At 40.7% G+C, this 19,099-nt stretch overlaps 1 protein-coding gene across 1 annotated transcript in view; it reads right to left on the reverse strand.

Moving 5' to 3' along the window:
• LOC309687892 (sucrase-isomaltase, intestinal-like) overlaps nucleotides 1–15,332 on the reverse strand; it is a 69,264-nt gene extending 53,932 nt beyond the window's left edge. The window contains exons 1-8 of the mRNA XM_082503179.1: nucleotides 15,289–15,332; nucleotides 14,931–15,028; nucleotides 7,403–7,523; nucleotides 7,128–7,213; nucleotides 6,821–6,941; nucleotides 6,098–6,207; nucleotides 5,376–5,527; nucleotides 54–225 (exon numbers count right to left, since the gene is read on the reverse strand). Coding sequence (XP_082359305.1) covers nucleotides 54–225; nucleotides 5,376–5,527; nucleotides 6,098–6,207; nucleotides 6,821–6,941; nucleotides 7,128–7,213; nucleotides 7,403–7,523; nucleotides 14,931–15,005 — 837 coding nt within the window. The 5' untranslated portion in view covers nucleotides 15,006–15,028; nucleotides 15,289–15,332. The remainder of the gene's footprint in view (nucleotides 1–53; nucleotides 226–5,375; nucleotides 5,528–6,097; nucleotides 6,208–6,820; nucleotides 6,942–7,127; nucleotides 7,214–7,402; nucleotides 7,524–14,930; nucleotides 15,029–15,288) is intronic.
• Between the last annotated feature and the right edge of the window lie 3,767 nt (nucleotides 15,333–19,099).

Consider the following 19,099-nt stretch of genomic DNA (forward strand, 5'->3'; position numbering starts at 1 on the left):
TTTTAAGCACATATGTCTCTTTGTGTTTGTGTGTGTGTGTGTGCTGTGTTTACCCCATTAGGAAAAGCATCTCTTGTGAAAATTGGCCAGGTTCTCCAGTTTGTGTCATGCCGATATTGCCTATGGACATGCTCCCCCAGGCCATAAATATTATGGGATGGGAGCTTAGCAGACAGCTGTATGTACTGGTCTTCAAACACAATTGGAGCCATTCTAGTGTCAAACCTGAATGTCAAACCAGAAAAAAAGTAAAGTTAAGTAGGAAGTGAAGAGACACACTGATGCACTGGGATGTGGAATAAGGGAGAGCAGATAAGAGTGAATTTGTGTGAGACACAAAAATAAAGAAAATGAGCATGAGATGGAGCAAGAAGAGAGTGGGAATGAGACAGAGACTGTTACGTCCCCACATGAAAGCTAGACGAAGAGGGAGGGGGACAGTAACAGTTGGATCCGGGTTGAAATGAAAAGGATGCCAGGCAGAGGTGTTTAACACAAAATAAATCTTTATTATAATTAATTAACCCAATAATCATATAAGCAGTAACAACAGAAAGAGACAGCAACGCTGCTTTAATGACAAATCTGACAGGCCAACCCAAAGAGATGGCGACCGCTTCAACTAAGAAAACAACTATAAGGCTTCAATAGAATAAGACAGCAACGCTGCTATTAGGAATAACCAGGCAGGCCAAGAAATGGAGGCTGCCGTCATTTAAGCAAAACCACTGCCCAGTTGCACGCACGCACGCACGCACGCACGCAGCAGGCCTTTTCCACACCTAGACCTTACATTCACACTATACAAAACACAGAGCAAACCCATCACTATGCGCTGCGCGAGAGTGCATCAGCCACCAGATTCTCAGTCCTTTTCTTGTGTTGGATAACCAGATCATAATCCTGCACCAGCAATGCCCAGCGCATTAGTTGCTGGTTGTGGTTGTACATACGTTGGAGGAATGTAAGGGGATTGTGATCTGTATACAACGTAACTGGAAAGGAGCTAGAGCCCACATACACAGTGAAGTGCTGCAAGGCCATCAGCAGCGCTAGAGCTTCTTTTTCTATGGTGGAATAGTTTAGCTGATGACGCTTGAACTTTGTAGAATAGCAGCAGACTGGGTGGCACACACCCTCTGTGTCGTCCTGTAACAGTACCACACCAGCTCCGGTGGCACTGGCGTCAACTTCCAGTTTGAAAGGCTGAGAGAAGTTGGGGGCTGCCAGAACCGGGGCGCTGCAAAGGAGAGATTTTGCAGACTCAAATGCATGCTGGCATTCCCCTGACCACTCAAAAGCGATTTTGGGGCTACATAGCTTTGTCAAAGGGGCCACAACTACCGCAAAGTTCTTACAAAAACAGCGATAGTATCCACTCATGCCCAGAAACCGCTTTAGCTCCCGCCTAGTGGCTGGGGCTGGGTAGCTGAGGACAGCCTCGAGTTTTGCCTCTACCGGGTGAACCTGCCCGAAACCCAGCGACAGGTATTACAATACCTTGTAACATCTGCCTTCATTGCTGGCCAGAAGAAGTGCTGCAGAATACGGTCATACGTTTTAGTTACCCCCAAATGTCCTGACCATGAATGATCATGGGCTAATTGTAGCACATGCTGACGCAAACTAGACGGGACCACTATCTGTTGGACTACACTCTAGTCCTCCCCTGGCTTTGAGGTCCACCTGTTAACAGGAGAAGCGATTTTAAACAGCCCCATCCCTTTTGGCTTACGTGGTGTTGAGGCTGGCTGTCTGTAGGCCTCGCAGTCCTCTATTAAATGGCCAGATTTAAAACAGTAAAAACATTTCCGGTCTTACCTGGGACGAGGCACAGGTACCTCTCCCCTTGTGTCTTGCTCACCACTAGCACCGCTAGCCTTCGCTAGGGTGCCGCGTCGCTCATGCTTAACTCGTCAGCCAGTGTCGCGGCCCTGCTGCAACGTGGAGACCTTCTGTTCGTTCAGATGTACTGCCATCCGCTCGGACATGCAGTTTTTAAATTCCTCAATGAGAATTAACTCCCATACCGAAACTAGGTCTGCAGCTTTACAGGCCATACACCATCGGTCAAAGAGGACACTCTTTTCCCTTGCAAAATCCAGGAAGGATTGACCCTGCACCTTTTTCAACCCCCGAAATCGCTGCCTATAAGCCTCGGGGACTAGTTCGTAGGCTAACAGGATAGTACTTTTCAGTTTGTCGTAATCCAAACTGCACTCAGCGGACAACGAGGAACAAACTTCCTGTGCCTTGCCCACCAGCTTGCACTGCAGCAGGATGGCCCACGCATCCCGCGGCCAACGCAAGGCTGTCACTATCCGTTCAAATGATTCAAAGTAAACCTCCACCTCAGTGTCACGAAACACAGGGACCAGATGACTATTACTGCCTACATCAAACTGTACCTCTGTCTGTGACAGCAAGGCCGCCACAGGAGGGGAGGAGGCCTGCTGGAGTTCCAGCTGTCGCAGCTTGACCTTAGTCTCCGCCTCCAACTCCACCTTCTTCAGCTCGACCTCCCTAGCGCTACCCAGCTCCACCTCCAAACGCCTAAGCTCTAACTCCTTTTTCAGCTGGAACTCACGCTCCTCCTTTCCCAGTTGGAGATGAGCCAGACGGACTCTGAGCCTAGCATCCTGCTTAGAACCCTCCGATGACTGGGTGGCGAGCGGATCAAAATGGGGCAGTGTCATTGGCCCACAGGTGTAGACACTGGAGGTTCTACGACCTGGCCTGGAACATGAGGCGCTGTAGGTACTAAGTCCAACCAGACTGGGTGTGCTCGGGGGTTCTTGCATTACAACCACCCCCTTCTCCAACAGCCCAGACACCAGAGCGGCCTTCAGCTCCGCTTTGCGTAGACCAGTGGAGACACTGATCCCGTAATATGTTGCCACCTCATGCATATCCCTCTTCCTACAAACATCCAGCAGGGCAAGCGACGGCTTTGCCATAAATCCAGCAATATCAAAAGTGGCCATGAAACTCATAACGGCCCGCAAAACACAAGCTAACCACTCAAGGGCCACACAACACCTTCACTACACAACCAAAAACAGGCGAAATAAAATGTGTTGTATCAAGACAACCATTAACTAAAATTCTACCAACCCTCTCCCAAGTCCTGCCTACTCAGAGTCTAGCCTCACCTAGCTTCTGGAGCTTCTGGAGCAGAGACATTTTGACAAATTGAGTTGCAGGAAAAAAAAAACAGCGAGTAGACAGGCCATCCCATCAAGCTGTAATAAGCCCTCTGGGTAACATTTCTGTAGTCTTCAAAACAAGACATACACTGGTTACTGAAATACCAAGCCTGCTGAACTTTCAAACAGCTGTCAGATATTACAAGTAAAGGTTTTAAATGCTGTAAATATATGATATTATTTTCATTTAACATCTTAACCCTAATTCTGTTCAAAAAGATCATTTCCACATGACAGGTACACAGGCTTAATAGAATTATGAGCAACATTGTCCATTTATCTATATAGTAAATAAATAACAGATGTCAGTGGAATTTAATGCCATAATAAATACCTGGGGTAACCTCCTGCAATTTTTATGATTTAAAAGTAAATATGTAAATATTGTTATCACTGTATTTTATGGACTTTTTACAGTTCATGGCCTGCTTATTCTCATATTCTTATCAAACTATAATTACATTATAACAATTTAGATCTTGGTAAACATTCCATGTGCTTAAAAATCCCACAATGGTTGTCTCTGTAGCTATGCTTCACCCACAGTGCCAAAAAGGATCAGTTTGGTTGCTAAATCACAAATAATCTTCATCTGCTTATCTTAAAATTTATCTTGAAAATAATTTTAAAGGCCTGTGACTAAAAGTTGTGTGCAGTGTTGAGAAAGATAAATGCAACTTTTAAAAGCAGGTCAAACCAACAGCTTTCATTTTATGTAACTGTGACTTTAACTTTGTCTTTCATTATTTGTTTTTTGTAAGTAAAGAGTGTTGAAGAAAATAATTAACTGACTCTTTTTTTTCTTATAGAAACATAACTCAACAATGAAAGAAAGCCAATAAAAGACAAAACACTAAAAGCAAAGGATTAGATAAAATGACTGTTGTACATGTTTTGTCATTTTGAAATGTGTTGGCATGTCTGAGCAATATGAATTCTCTATTGGCAGTGTAACTTTTGTTTCACCACTTTCTGCCAAGAGCAAAGATCAACTACAGGAGTGTAAACTATCGTTATCAGTATTTTAGAGCACAGAGATTATTCTAAGTATTGAACATTTGCAATCAACCAAAGAAATCCCCGTACACTGTAGAGTTTGAATCAGAAAAATGGACATCCTATTTTTTTCATGAAATAATTGTGGACCTCTGTCTACAAGCTATTTTTTATACCAATGGAATTTATTAAAAATAAATATATTTTCCTACATTGAATGAAATGATAAAAACCTCCTTTTAACCTTTACCCACCAATGATAATAATAATTATTATTACAAAGGGCGCATTGACTGGCGCCTGGTTGTAAATTTCATTATCGTTACATCCAGGAAGACTGATAAGCCGCAGTGATACCTATATCGATGACATCCACACAATTTGCACCCCTACTATAAATTAAACATTTTCAAAGGTTGCTTTGGCTTTCACTTTTCCTGTAAATAAATCCACATTTACCTAGTAGGGAAATTTGTCATGCACCATAAAAGCCAATAATGATGTACAAAACACCATTAGCACTAATGTATGCAATTGTTGTTTTGCTCTATTTATCTGTGTTTGTGTGTTCTGTGGAGGAGTTTGTCACTGCAATGTCACACAGGGCCAACAAAGCATGCACTGAATCAACACGAAAATAATGACTTATTGTTTGAGAAACTGTCTTGTAACATGCAATGGTGTCACCTGCCAGTTTTGCATGACAGCGAGTTGGTGTGCTGCTGAGACCACCTTTGTGGCTTCCTTACACATCTGCTTCAAGTGATGCACATAACCTGTGGTTCCGAATTTCCAGTGTCAAATGTTTAAGGGGACAGTTCTGATAAGTAATACTTGTAATTCTAAATAAATATTTAATAAGTCAATTTATCTTATATTAAAATTTCAGTACCATGGCATCTTAGCATTATTATGGAAAATCTCCTCCACACTACGCAATCCTCTGCTGCTATACATGCTTTAACTCAGAAATGCCCTCATCCCTCTTTACTAGCGCAACCATAGTATATAAAAAAAAATGTATAAAGTACATAAGAAATTATAATAACAATTACCTTCATGTGAATCGTGTTTTTTTTAATGAATACACACAGTTTGAATAGTCTGATATCTTTTGTATATCCAATCTGAAACAGCAAATATACATGGTATATACACACAATGAGCACTTACACAACGTTTTGGTTCTCCTCTCTGCGTACAGTAAGGCCAAAGGGTTTCTGTGTGATCTGCAGTGTGTTGTTGATGGGACTGGATGGTGTAGGGTTGAGGCTAAGGATGTGCTCATGGGGGACTTCAAACCTCTTATTGTTGGGATCATAAATCTGAGGGAAAGGAAACAGTCATTTTAGGCAGTTAGACAGAACTCTCGCTGTCTCAGTAATACTCAGTTGTGTATATTTCTATTCTTCATTCTCAACAGCTTTTATGGTAAATGGTAAATGGCCTGTATTTGTATAGCGCTGTACTTAGTCCCTAAGGACCCCAAAGCGCTTTACACTACATTCAGTCATTCACCCATTCACACACACATTCACACACTGGTCATGGCAAGCTACATTGTAGCCACGGCTGCCCTGGGGCGCACTGACAGAGGCGAGGCTGCCGGACACTGGCGCCACCGGGCCCTCTGACCACCACCAGTAGGCAACGGGTGAAGTGTCTTGCCCAAGGACACAACGACCGAGACTGTCCGAGCCGGGGCTCGAAACGGCAACCTTCCGATTACAAGATGAACTGCCAACTCTTGAGCCACGATCTTTTATATTAAAGATACTTTGATTAAACTGCTTCTGAAATGAATAGTGTATCTCATAATTTATTACTTTGCTGTAAAATCTGGCCCTGCAAACATGCATACAAGAATATAAACCCAGAATGGTGTCAATGTTCACCTTAAATCTGAGTCGATTCTTTGTCTGCATTTCTGCGTCAATTGCCAGTTCCTTTATGTGTTGACCAAATAGAGGTGGAGATTCCATTCTTGTCAGTTTTGCCTTTATAGCTGCAAAAATAAACAGATGACAGTAAGATGGCAAGAAGTTTAATATATCATCCACATAATACAATATATTTACATAATGTAGAAATCAGTTACATAAGAAACATAAGTTTAAAAAATGAAAACAAAACAACAATTCAGTTTTGTTATATTTTATTATAAAGAGAAACTGTGTGAGCAAACATTCGTCAGGGTCAGTCGTTCAATTCAGGTGTAGCACCACATTAAAATCTTCAGGTGAACTTAGACTGGACTTTATTTAAACAATATGTATTGCCAACTTCTTTTACCTCCATGATAAAAGGTTACAGAGTACTTAGTTGGCTCTGTTGTACTAATTTGCATAGTATCCTTAAGCAATACCTTTGCCAAATGGTATTACATTTTAAATTAGATATGGATAAAAAAAAGGAATGCTTTCATTTTTATGTGTTGGTTCAATTCCCAACACATACAAATCTCAGGCTGGGCTTATATATATATATTCATGACTGTTTTTGAATATTCTACTGAGTCCAAGCACATACAGACTTCTTTCTATTTATGTGCATATTTTTATCAGTTAGTGAGCACATGACTCTGAATTAAAGAATACAGAGGGGGTTTAAGGTTTTACCATAAGAATTTGGTGTCTCCTGTGATTCCACAGTATATCCATAGTTGGTTGGGAAGAAACACCAGGGAACATTACTCTCATCCCGTGGACTCCAACAACAGCCACGTTCCTGACATATCTCCTGTTAAGAGTATTGTTGCCAATATAATTATTTGTAGTGTCATTACTGTTACTATTAGAAGTGATTTTTGTCACAATAGCAAATGCTTAAATTGTGTAAATAATATTTATTTATTTAATTATTCATAAATTAATAAATAAACAAAATCCCCATACATACACTTTACACTTTAGGAAATTAGTTTACCTGTGATGCTCCAGAATCAGGGAAGCAATCTACTCTCTCACCCAGAGGCATGCTGGGACATGTTGGCACAAATGTATCTGTAATTTCTGAGAAAAGAACAATACAACTAAGTCACAATTATAAAGGGTAAACCTTGTAATTTTACAAACTGACATTAGTGTGCAGATTATTCTCTGGTTTAGAAATGATAATCATGTGAGCAAAAGAAAAGTAAAGGAGGAAGTGATTTTATGTTGCTTAAAACTTAGATGTGTATTTCTCTGTGGTCCACCTACCTTCTTTCACACCAGATTGTCCCGTGGCAAAAAGAACTATGAATGCGATTGATATAACACTCATAATCGTAAACATCACCATTAACATCACCTCCAACTTAGAGAAGCGTTTTTTCGCCATCTAACAGAGAAAAAATGCACAAGAACAAAATATTCATACGTACACAGTGATTACAAAGGCCAGCATCATTAACACTCGTTAATGATAGCAAGTTTACTACAGGCAAGGTCTCAGAGGTACAAAAACCTTTAGCTGCGTAATGATGCCCATTGGCAGGAGGCACACTCACAGACGTGCAAAAAAATAAAAATAAATAAAAACATATTTAACACACACATACATTTTCCTTCCATTAACCTTGATTTTTTTGGCAACAAGTCTTACAAAGGTGGGATAGGTATTAAATTCAGTAAAATAAAACTATAAACGAGAAGGAGAGTGAAGTGAGACTGAAAAAGAATCTGGAAAGGAAAGCTGTCCAACAGGCTTAGCCTACTCTTTGCAAAGGCACCCAACATACAGCTCAAGCAATTAGGCTTCACTCCAGTATAGTCTACTCTTGTAGACAAAAACAAGGTGAATATCTGGATGTGTGTGTGTGTGTGTGTGTGTGTGTGTGTGTGTGTGTGTGTGTGGCTATGTGTCTGTTTGGGTGTGTGAGAAGCTTATAGCTATCCTGTTTAATGTGCTGTGAAGAGCAGGTGAGGGCGTAGAGAGAGACAGAGCCAAATGTCTGCATGCCCCTGTGTGTTAGCAATCAGCTGCACATTATAGAGAAACACTGAAAAGCACCTGCAAACATGCAATGTAAGGCACAGAGAAAAAAATACACAAACATAGTGTATGTTTAAAGTACAAATTCTTTAGGCTCTCTACTCCTCCTTTTGGCTTCCACTGAATACATAAAAGTAGGTTTCACTAAATCTTCCAACACACAGAAATCCTGAAACTAACACTGTTTTACAGCTGCACTTTTGAGGTTCCCTGAGTACAGCAAGTTTAAAACATTATATTTAAATAGAACTTTTATTAAACTCAATGACAGACCAGGAGGCAGTTAGCTACCTGTAATTAAGTTTAAGACTAGCATAAAAATTGCATATGTGATGTGCATCGTAACAACAACAACAAAAAAAAAGAAAAGAAAATCAGCATCAAAGAACCCTCATAAGATATCTGTTCAATGGAACCGCAATATAGTTTACACTATGCTTTTATGCCACTGGCAAAGAGCTTCATATAACCAACATAATCATTAATGCAGTCTTTCTTTGTCCACATTAATGTGAGTATAATTATATAATTTAAGCGCCTACAATCTACAAAATGTTAAAAAATGAAGAAAATTCCCACTGAACATCAGCTTCTTGTAGGTATGTAGTCATAACAAGAAAGATCTTTGAATGTAAAATTGTCTTTTCTGTTTATATATCATTATTCAGCAAAATCATAATTCGTGCAGTACAATCAAAAGACTGTAATATACACTGTAAGGTATTGTTATTAGTTTTTGACTGAAACTGCCTGCCTCTGTAATCTTACCTTGGCTCTCTTTGGAGATTGGAGCAAAGTGTGCCCCGTTCAAGAGAGATAACAGCTTTTCAATCCACAGGATGTGGAAGTGTTGCACATGGACAAGGAGGCTCAGCCCCCTTTACTGTTCCATGAATGGTTGTGTGTGTGCAGGGCTGTGTCTCTACTGTTTGAGAGAAGAAGTGAAACCCAAAATCCCCTCATCTGGGTGTTAAAATCATTAATTTACCACAGTCACGGAGTCTGTATGGGTGTGTCTGCATGTTTATGCTTGTATGGTTATAGTTTAACTAAAGATTACTGTGCATTTTCAATGGTTTACGTAAGATGTGACTTAGAGAGAGCAATCTTTACACCGTTGTTGCTGTAGCACTTCAACGCAGTAGTCAACACATGTACAGATTCAAATTCACTCAGTTGGTAGTAGAAAACTGAATTTTTATACCAGGAAGAAGAAACTTTTTAGGAACTTTTAGAACATAGAATATTATGTAAAAAATTTTAATTTATTGGGAAATAATTGTTTGTGTAAATGTGAGGACATTACTCTCAGGTTATATCAGTTTAGCAAATAAAGGGTCAACAAATCCAATAATTCAATTTGGAGAACCCCCCACAGCTGGCTGCAAGTGGATATTTACATTCGAGGATGAGAATTTCTGAATTATGTCAACATACTACAGAGCTCTACTTGAAATAAGAGAGCTACATGTTGCCAGCATTGCTCATTTTTATCTTGCCATTATAAAAGCACTTCCTAAGTATTATCCTAAGGAGTTGTATGATGCACTCCTTGTTGATGAGTTTCATGATTTTCCTTGTTAAGATGCAGTCCCGTTTTTGACAGGGGGCTTCCTTTCCACATAATTTCATGACTATGAAGTTTCCCTGGTCTCGTATTCATGAGACCAAGAAAAGTTATTCCATGATCAAGTGCTGCTTGATTTAGCTCATCCCAAACGTGACATCCAAGACATAATCTATGCCATTTCATGTTATACTTTAGTAGTAAATTTATTCTATACCATTGCAAAGCAGAATAGTGAGGAAGAACATGAGGTATTTATCACGTAGTGGCACAGTAGTCTTCCAACATAGAGCTCGATGGTAATAAACAATGCAATGAGCCATTCTGTGTGTAATCATTCAAGCAGGAGAGGCTTCTATCCCTGTCGCCATAATTTAACTGTCCAGCAAATACATAAGAGCATATTTAGCTTGCATGTAGTACATGCTGGGGGATGAAAGTGTTCAAGTTCTTCTGTTGATCATTATGCTCCCTCTTGGTCTTTCTCTCCTTACAAATCCAATTCCACTCTGTCACTGCCAATATCTGGTGCTCTCCCTCAAGAATGCACTGCCAGCCAATTTCAATAGAACAAACTGAAATTGGCAATTCACTCCCCTGTATCGATCCAGTCACTTTAAAACTAGGCACTCAACATTGAGAGCTGCCAACCAACCAAGTTATATATGGGGTTCATGTATACCTGTGTTTCTTTTTGTTTGCTTGTGGGTCTAGAAAGGAAACCTGTACAGCATATCTGACGACCAAGACCTTGTGTGCGTGTGTAGATATGAACGTGTGTGCTTGTACATTTTGCTGTTGATATTTCGCAGCCAACCTGTTTTCTCAGGACACAATAAAACACTCAAGGTCTCAATATTATAAACACAGTAATACGGTTTCAGATACGGCATCAGTTCTCTGATAATGTTTCTATAATAAGGTATTCTCACCAACAATAAATTCCAGTTAAAATTAATTGACCGAAATAATATACCACTCAGACTAATATGTTTTCTCTGTTTAATGTGTGCTGTTATAGTCTTCATTTGATTTGATTTTGCTGTTCTAATACAATGACTCAACTCATCCCCAGGAGCATAATGATCAACAGAAGAACTGGAACACTTTCATATACCAGAAACTGTCTGTTACATATATTGCATGACACCATATGGACTGTTGCTGAAATGTAAAAACTCCTGTAACTGGTGTGTTACATCTTTTTTTTAATTTACTTTTTCATGAGGATAAAGTTTTGTATTTTTTCATGTGCACAATGTGCCATTTCTTATCTAACTTATTTATACATTTTTATTTCAGTATTCCTTTGATGTTTTCTTCTGTATTGTACTTGCTAACCATGGCTGTGTTCACATGCTGCTGTGTTATGCAGTGAAACAACGGCAGTACTGACAATATAAAAAGTACAAAGCAGACGAGGAGCTGTATGGAGTTTTCATGCACTGATCGCACAAGTTCATCAAGCAAGATCTTTAATCACTCATCTGCCTGTTTTCCGGGCTGTTTGGCTGCTAGCAAGTGAGTTCTCATCAGTTCAATTTTGTACTCTTAACAGGTACTCCCAACAGATTTAGGATTCATTTTTAAATTCTTGTATTTACTTTCTTATACACCAAGAAAGCTGTTTTTGTTAGTTGTTCCTTGTACTAAAGACTAAGAGGGACAGAACCTCTGTCGGTCTGTGGCACCAAAGCTGTGGAACAGTTTACCACTACAACTACATTTAACTGACTCTGTGGACTCTGTGGCATAGTTTTATTTTTTTTTAAACCACCTCTTTATTTTATTGTGTATTATTGTGTATTTTTATTAGTTATCATGGCACCACATTTGGAGGTAACTTTACTTAATTACCTATTAGTGTATTCTTTACATTGCTTACTCCTTACAACACTGACAAACTCAATGATGATGTCATTGCTCTAGTCCAGGGGTAGGCAACCTTTCTGATGATGAGTGCCATCTAAAATTTCATCAGAAGTCAATGTGCCATATGATTGCATTAGCAATAAATTTAATAACGCTCTATATTAACAGTTACACACTATATAGAACAACTTTATCGAATTATATTTGTTCGCAGATGTTGGCAGCTATCAGCGAATAGTTTTCAGCTATTTTGAAACAAAAAAAGACATTTTTTTTATTCATAACAAGAACTCCATAACAGCAAATAAACTGTACAACAGAAAATCCAAATGCTATTTATTGTCTCCTCACAGCAATGATAAGAAAAATAAACTGGGCCAATATGGCATGTTTGTTAATACAGAGATACACGTTAATGTGATCTCTGGTCTCCCACTCAGAGACACAGGTCTCCGAGTGTCCAGCATTCAGACGGCTACCTGAGGACACTCTTTGTGTGAGAGAAAATCTGCTCACACAGATATGTAGAGCCAACTGTCAATAAGGTCTCTGCAATGTTCTGAAAGCAGTTAAACTTGTCAGGTAGTGATGTCCAGCAGGTGAAAATGCAAGCTCCATGAACACGCACAGCTGTGGATTCCAGCTGCGTTCATAGTTCTGCAAACTTTGACCCCCACAGAGTCGAGCTTTTCAGTTCAATCAGCTGCATTTCGATGTCATCTGTGTCCAGCCAGTTAATGCGAGACAAATCCAGCTGCTCATTAAAGCTTTCTGGTTTGATCAGAAAAGAATACATTGGTCCATACACCTGAAAGTGTCATGGTCCTGGGTCGTGTGACCCAGTGTGTTATGCTTAACCTATTTTGATGTTTATTGTTTGCTTAGGTTCTTTAAGGTAGTCCAGTCCTTTTTGTAATTATATTACCCTTGCATTACGTCTCCCTTGCCCTTCGTGTGTTTATGTCTGTGTGTCTTGTACTGTCAAGTTCATGCTGTCAGTTATGTCACCTCCCCCTGTACTACGTCTCCCCGGTTCATGTCTCATGTTTCCTGTTTTACTTTGAAGGCCTGCATTCACTGTCAGTGTATTCAGCTCACTCCTCCTGTCCTGTTGTTAAGTTCATGTGTGTCAGCTGCGTTCCCATGTGTGGCCACTTCCCCTGATCATCCCTCATGTGTATTTAGTCTCTGTGTTTCTTACAGTCTGTGTCGCGTCGTCTGTGTTCCCACCCTCCGTGTTTCCATGCCTGGTCTGGTGTCTTCCAAGCCATAGCCTCACCATAGTTTGTTCCCAGTTTAGGTTTTTGTTTAGCCACGCCATCCCTGCTGTATTTGCACACCTTGTTTTCAGCTATATTAAAGGCTCGCCTTCTGTTAAAGCTCACTCCCGTCTGTTCACTTGTGTACGCACCTGGGTCCATTACACGCATTCTCCACTCAGTCCGTCACAGCGGACCGTGACAGAAAGTCCCGAAGACGCATAGTGAATTCTGTCTCGAGTCTATGGATGTATCTGTGTATTTCCGCGGTGCTGATGCTGCGCTGAGCGGAGAGCTCCTGAAGCATTTGAAGAGTTGGAATGTGGAAATTTCAACATCGCTTGAAAAAACTGCCAGCTAGCAACATCCCTCTCAGTGATTTTTAGCCAATTACAAGTTGAACCGTCATTAAGAAGCGGCACAACTAATGTGTCTATGCGAGCTAATTTGCGATGTGCACCGCTGGCCCGGCCATTTATTTTTTAATGCACCTCCTTAGATTAATTCACTGCGTGTCGTGCCCAGAGCTGGACTGGGACAAAAAATCGACCCGGGCATTTTGACTAGGGACCGGCCCACCAGGTATTATAGGAAAAGCCATAAAGCCTTTGACTGAAAACAAATGCTGTTGTGACAGTGATGTACAGTCTTGTTGGTATATGCATGATTTCTATACATTTTACATCAGATAAAAACTTTGGTTATAAGCTTCAGATAATTATTTATTAAAAGCTAGACATTTTAAATGAGAACAAGAAAGAAAGGTATTTCTTTGTGCCCCCCTTTCCCTGTTAATGCCCTACCTGGCCCCCTGGCAAAACTTTGCTAGACCCGCCCCTTCACAGTTACCAGCTTTCAGCTACTTCGAAAATAGGGGTGGGTTTTGATAATCGATTTATCGATTAAAATCGATTCTGGCTTGGATAACATGATATCGATTCATTAAAATCCTGACTCGATTTTTTTAATATTAATTTATTTTGCCGGAAACGCCAGAATCTCAGGTTAAACCTTAGAAAATTTCAAGAACCACCAAACAGCTAAAACAGTAAATGAGAGCAGATACACAGATTCTGCACAAAGATGTAAACACAAAGCTCAGACCCACCGACGGATCAGAATCAGTTAGATGTCGCCTTTCTCACCCGACGGCACGGACACGGTCGGGGCTGAAAGCCGACAGCTCACTGATTCCGATGTTTCACCGGTCTGCGCTTTGTGTTTACGCCCTTTTTGCGCTGATTCTAAAGCTGTTAGTTTTATCTCTCTCCAAACATTATTGACCGAACCAGCAGCAAAAGAAGATCCAAACTACGCTTCACAAAAACATCGTCACGAATTCCCTCTTACTTTGCTGTTTTGCTTCCACCACACTTCATGCACAGCTCTCTCTCTCTCTCTCGCATTCTCTGTGTACTTCAAGAACAGTTTCTCGTCTAAAAATCTGTTTTCTGCATTATTCGCTTGCTTGTTACACACAAGTCTACCGTTGTTTACAGCGCTGTCGGCTGCTGTTTTTTCAAACAGCTAATTAAGCTTAAACGTGCTGCTGTTGTTTAGCATTTCCTCTTTCTGGCGCAAAGTGGGCGATAAACAAACAAGAGAGAAAAGCCGATCAGCTGATCATTGATCAGTTTTATGATCTCCTCTAGCAACAGGAGAGGGAGGGGGAGAGAATGAGAGAAGAAGAGACAGCTGTGCAGCTTAAGATGCACAATATCTCCAGCTTTGTGTCTTTTTCCATTCTAGCTGAAGTAAGGGATAAACTGCTTTCCTTTTCAGCTCAAAACAAAACACATATTTTCTCTGAATACGGGACCATTCCATTTTTTAAGGGGCGGTTGGCAACTCTACTAACTAAGCTTATGAATAAAATAAAGTTCACTATCAGTAACATCACAGCACCCACCCAGTTGTATAGAAACTCTGTCATGCTAGCTAGTAAGCAGGACAAGTTATTGTAACTGATTGTAAAAAGTCAGCACAACAAAAATAAACTCCACCTAAACTTGGTTTATATCTGACCCAGATAGACTGCAGGTCATAACTTCTTACCTGAAGTTCAGTCCACCTGACACTCGGACTGACAGCTGCCTCGGGTCTCTGCCTCCTGCCTCCTCTTTCCCTCATCCACCTGCTGGCCTCTGTGGAAGCTCCGCCATAGTCACCACCAAACAACAGAGTTATTTTTACACATCTGCCAGCATCTGGCCAATCCACCACCTTTCATTGTTTATACCGTTACTAAATTTAAAATAAATAAATAAAAATCTTCGGCCCATAAAAACGAAAAATCACCATCGGCCCAGATAGCCAGTCCAGCTAATGTTGTGCCAGTTAACCCTTCGTGTGCCAGCTGTGGTACACGTGCCCAGGTTTGCCGACCCCTGTTCTAGTCTAATCTTTTTCTTACCTCCTGAGCCAATCAGCCTTCATTCTGCGTAGTTTAAATCTCAGTGCCCTTCTGTAATTCTTCCTTTCAGGCAGCCTGCTAGTGACTTTATAAAGTTGCCTGCCTCCCCTGCATCTCTGCCTGATCCCAGTCACTCAGAGCTCCATTCTAGCTTCCATCTTCATATTCACCACCACCAACATCTAGATTCCTGGGAGTCATGTCCTAATTCTTATCAAATTCGGATTTCTTTCTGCCAAATAGCTTAACTGAATTCTGTATCTCTGCTTCTACCAAATGAGCTCTCTCCAAATATTGTCATGTAGTATGTGCACATGGGTTGAATGTTGTTAAGTTCTGTTGTGAGAGTGGATGTGGTTGTTGATTCTTCTTAGCAGGGTTCCATTTGTCAAAATCCTTCTGTGGAGTTTCTTAGATTGAGAGATTTTCTAAACAGTCATGAATTTTCTCAGTCTTCATAGCCAGTTGCATTTTGTATATGCTATTACAACATACTCTTACACGCATATGTACAATTGGCAAAATACCTTGTTGTAGTGTTGGGTATTATTAATACCAGGTGGTAAAAATAATATTCCACTGAGTGCAGAGTGGCCTTTGTGAACACCTTTTTATGATCCTGCTACTTACCATCATTATGCTTACTATAATATAACCATTGTTTTAATGTTTTCAACAAGTACCTTTATACATTCACACTCAACGTAACTCCTGTGACACAGAAGCTCTTAAGGACTCCACAGTTTACCACTTTGCTTACTTTAATGTGGGTCTGCCTCCCTAACAAGTACCTACATTCAGTTGGTAGCTTAAAGGTGCGATATAATCACAGTCCATGCAAACATGGTACTGAGCACTCAGACAGCAGCACCAATAATTAACCTGTTGTCCTAGATTTTTGCATTTAAAATGAAAGTCTTAGTGATACCTAAGTCAGGTGGAAGATAGTGTTGGTAAAACCCAACAGAAACCTTTCAAAGTACCATTTTTACTTTTTTGTAATAAAATATTATTATAGTGCATTATTATTCTGCTTAGCACTACATTTGATATTTGGCATGCACACTGCAGCAGACAGGCATCAAGCCACCAACCTTTCAGATTATTAGATGACCTGTGCTACCTCCTGAGTCACACTCACTCCAGTAGTTATGTTATCCCTACTGTCATTTAAGAAAAAAAGTGTCAATAGCAGGCAGATAAAAGTTTACCAACACAGCTAATTATATGTATTGGACTCATAATGTTGTTGGTGCCACAGTTTCTCTGTCTTTTTCCATTGTTGAGTAATCCCACTGTTGCATAACTAGAATGTCTCCAAGGTGCTGAAGTCAACTATGGCACAAAGCAATAATGTAATTTTCCAATACAACTCAGCTTGTTTGTTAAATAGTGGCAACAGTCTTATAGATCCCATGTGCTGCTGAGTTACAACAGGCTAATTAAATAGAAAAAATTATGAATCCTGGTCAAAATAGCTAAACTTTTCTAATAAACAATAAACGCAATTGACTGTGATAATCTGTGCCGTGTTTCCCAAAACATCTACCTTACCCACACTATGTTGTGTTCCTTTGCCAAAGGGATAACGCATTTGTCTTTAGTGATCGAAAAGAAATCTTTATATTGTTTTGTTTTGTTTGTCTCACTGAAATCAGGCCCACTAAATTGTGGCATGACAAAGAACTGCCCATGTTGATATAGTTATTCAACCTCCTGGGAGACAAAGTCATCAAGCAATTAGACTGTGGTGTTGTGGTTGTTCTCACTGTGTGATTGTCGGCGTGCATATGTCTGTAGCTGTTATTCCACAAATGGCCGCACAAGCCGTAATATGCAGGTGGCCTATCTAAGTGCTCCCATTATGCCGTTTTCCCCCATAAGCATGGCACAGATGTTACACCCCTGTGGGGGAACAAACAGCAAAGTAAATGAGGAGAACAACCCATATGTGTGACTTTAACTATATATGAGTGTGTGCACACGCACATGCACACACACACAAGCCAAGCTTCTGCTGCATCATATCTTAGGCTAATATGTGCCATTTCTCTAAAACAGCAGGGGTGTTTTGTCCACGTGTAGACACCCGTGCTTATAAAACAAGAGTATGACAGCAGGTGTCAGTGTGCAGCGTGACAGTTATTTTAACTGCTGCATAATGATTAACCGCTATCTTGGTGTGGATGTTTGTGTGACTGATGGTTGGATGGAAAGATCACCAGATGCTGGTATCGAGTATGAAAATGGTCAAAGTGTGAATATCCTTCCTCTCCCTGTAAGTCTTATACAGTCCTATAAAACCTGCTAGTGACTTTATAAAGTTGAGGAGACCTGAGGTTCAGTGGAATATAAGGATATTATACAGAAACTAGAAAAGTTGAAAAATACAGAAAAAGTTTGTGTTCTCTGCTGAGATTTATTTACTGCTGATACACTGCTCTTCTGTGGAGTATCAGCAGAGTTTCATTATTTCATATCTGTTTTCTTCAGGAGAGGAGGAAAGTGTTGTGTATATTTATGGCTCCTATGTATGTGCATATAAAATACTCTTTAGGGCTTAGACTGCTCTGTCAGTTTCCCCAGTTTAGTTGTCAGATACCAGAAGATAGTATAATCGTTATACTAACCTAAATTGAGCATGCATACTTAGCATACTTAATCTCACATCAAAATTCTTCATCTATGAGGTTTTCAATAATATCTAAAGAGCGCTATTTTGGCACCCAAAATTAAATAACGCTAAATTTAAATAAAGCTTGTTTTATGCATCATGAAATCAGTTAATCAGTGTGAGTTAATATTTGGTGTAATCAAAACTTAAACATCTGAAATGAGTGTAATACGAAGAATGCACATTGCCTATAGTGGTTGTTACAAAAGACCACCATTCACTTGAGATACCTTTACTGGAATAACATACATGACTCCCTGTAAAAATCATTCATCTGGAGGTGTGGCTGTGCTGTTGATCCTGTCCTTCAACTCGCCTGTAAAAAGATGAAAGCATATCTTCATTGGTGATAGAGAATGATGGTTATAACCATTAACTGTACAGTGAGTACAGGGACAGGGTGGAGCAACAGTTTGACAACCCTCGGAGTATGTGGCAGGGACTAAACACGATCACAGACTTTAGAGGGAAAACCAGCACACCGCAGACCACGGCCTCTCTGTGTGAGGATCTAAACGTATTCTACGCTAGATTCGACACAGCGAACACCATGAGACCGGACAGTGTGCGCACCGCGGATGACGTCAGTGCGCACACTGTGTCTGAGGAGGATGTGCGGAAGTGCTTCAGGAAGGTGAACGCACGCAAAGCTACTGGTCCGGACGGGATTCCCGGCCGCGTCCTCAGGTCATGCGCGGCTCAGCTGGCTGGAGTGTTCACGCACATCTTCAACCTTTCCCTCTCTCTGTCTGTAGTCCCAGCCTGCTTCAAAATGGCCACCATCGTCCCTGTACCCAAATCCTCCACCATCTCCTCATTGAACGACTGGCGACCTGTAGCCCTGACCCCCATCGTAAGCAAATGCTTCGAGAAGCTGGTCAGGGACTTCATCTGCTCTGCACTACCCGACTCACTGGACCCTCTACAGTTTGCATACCGCCACAACAGGTCCACTGATGATGCCATAGCCCTGACACTACACACTGCCCTGTCACACCTGGAGAAGAGAGACACGTATGTGAGGATGCTGTTTGTAGATTACAGCTCAGCATTCAATACCATCGTTCCCTCGAAGCTGGACAGGAAACTGCAGGATCTAGGACTGAGCAGCTCCCTCTGCAGCTGGATCCTTAGCTT

The sequence above is a fragment of the Aulonocara stuartgranti genome (genome assembly GCF_965226115.1).
Source record: "Aulonocara stuartgranti genome assembly, chromosome: 14".
Lineage (NCBI taxonomy): Eukaryota > Metazoa > Chordata > Actinopteri > Cichliformes > Cichlidae > Aulonocara > Aulonocara stuartgranti.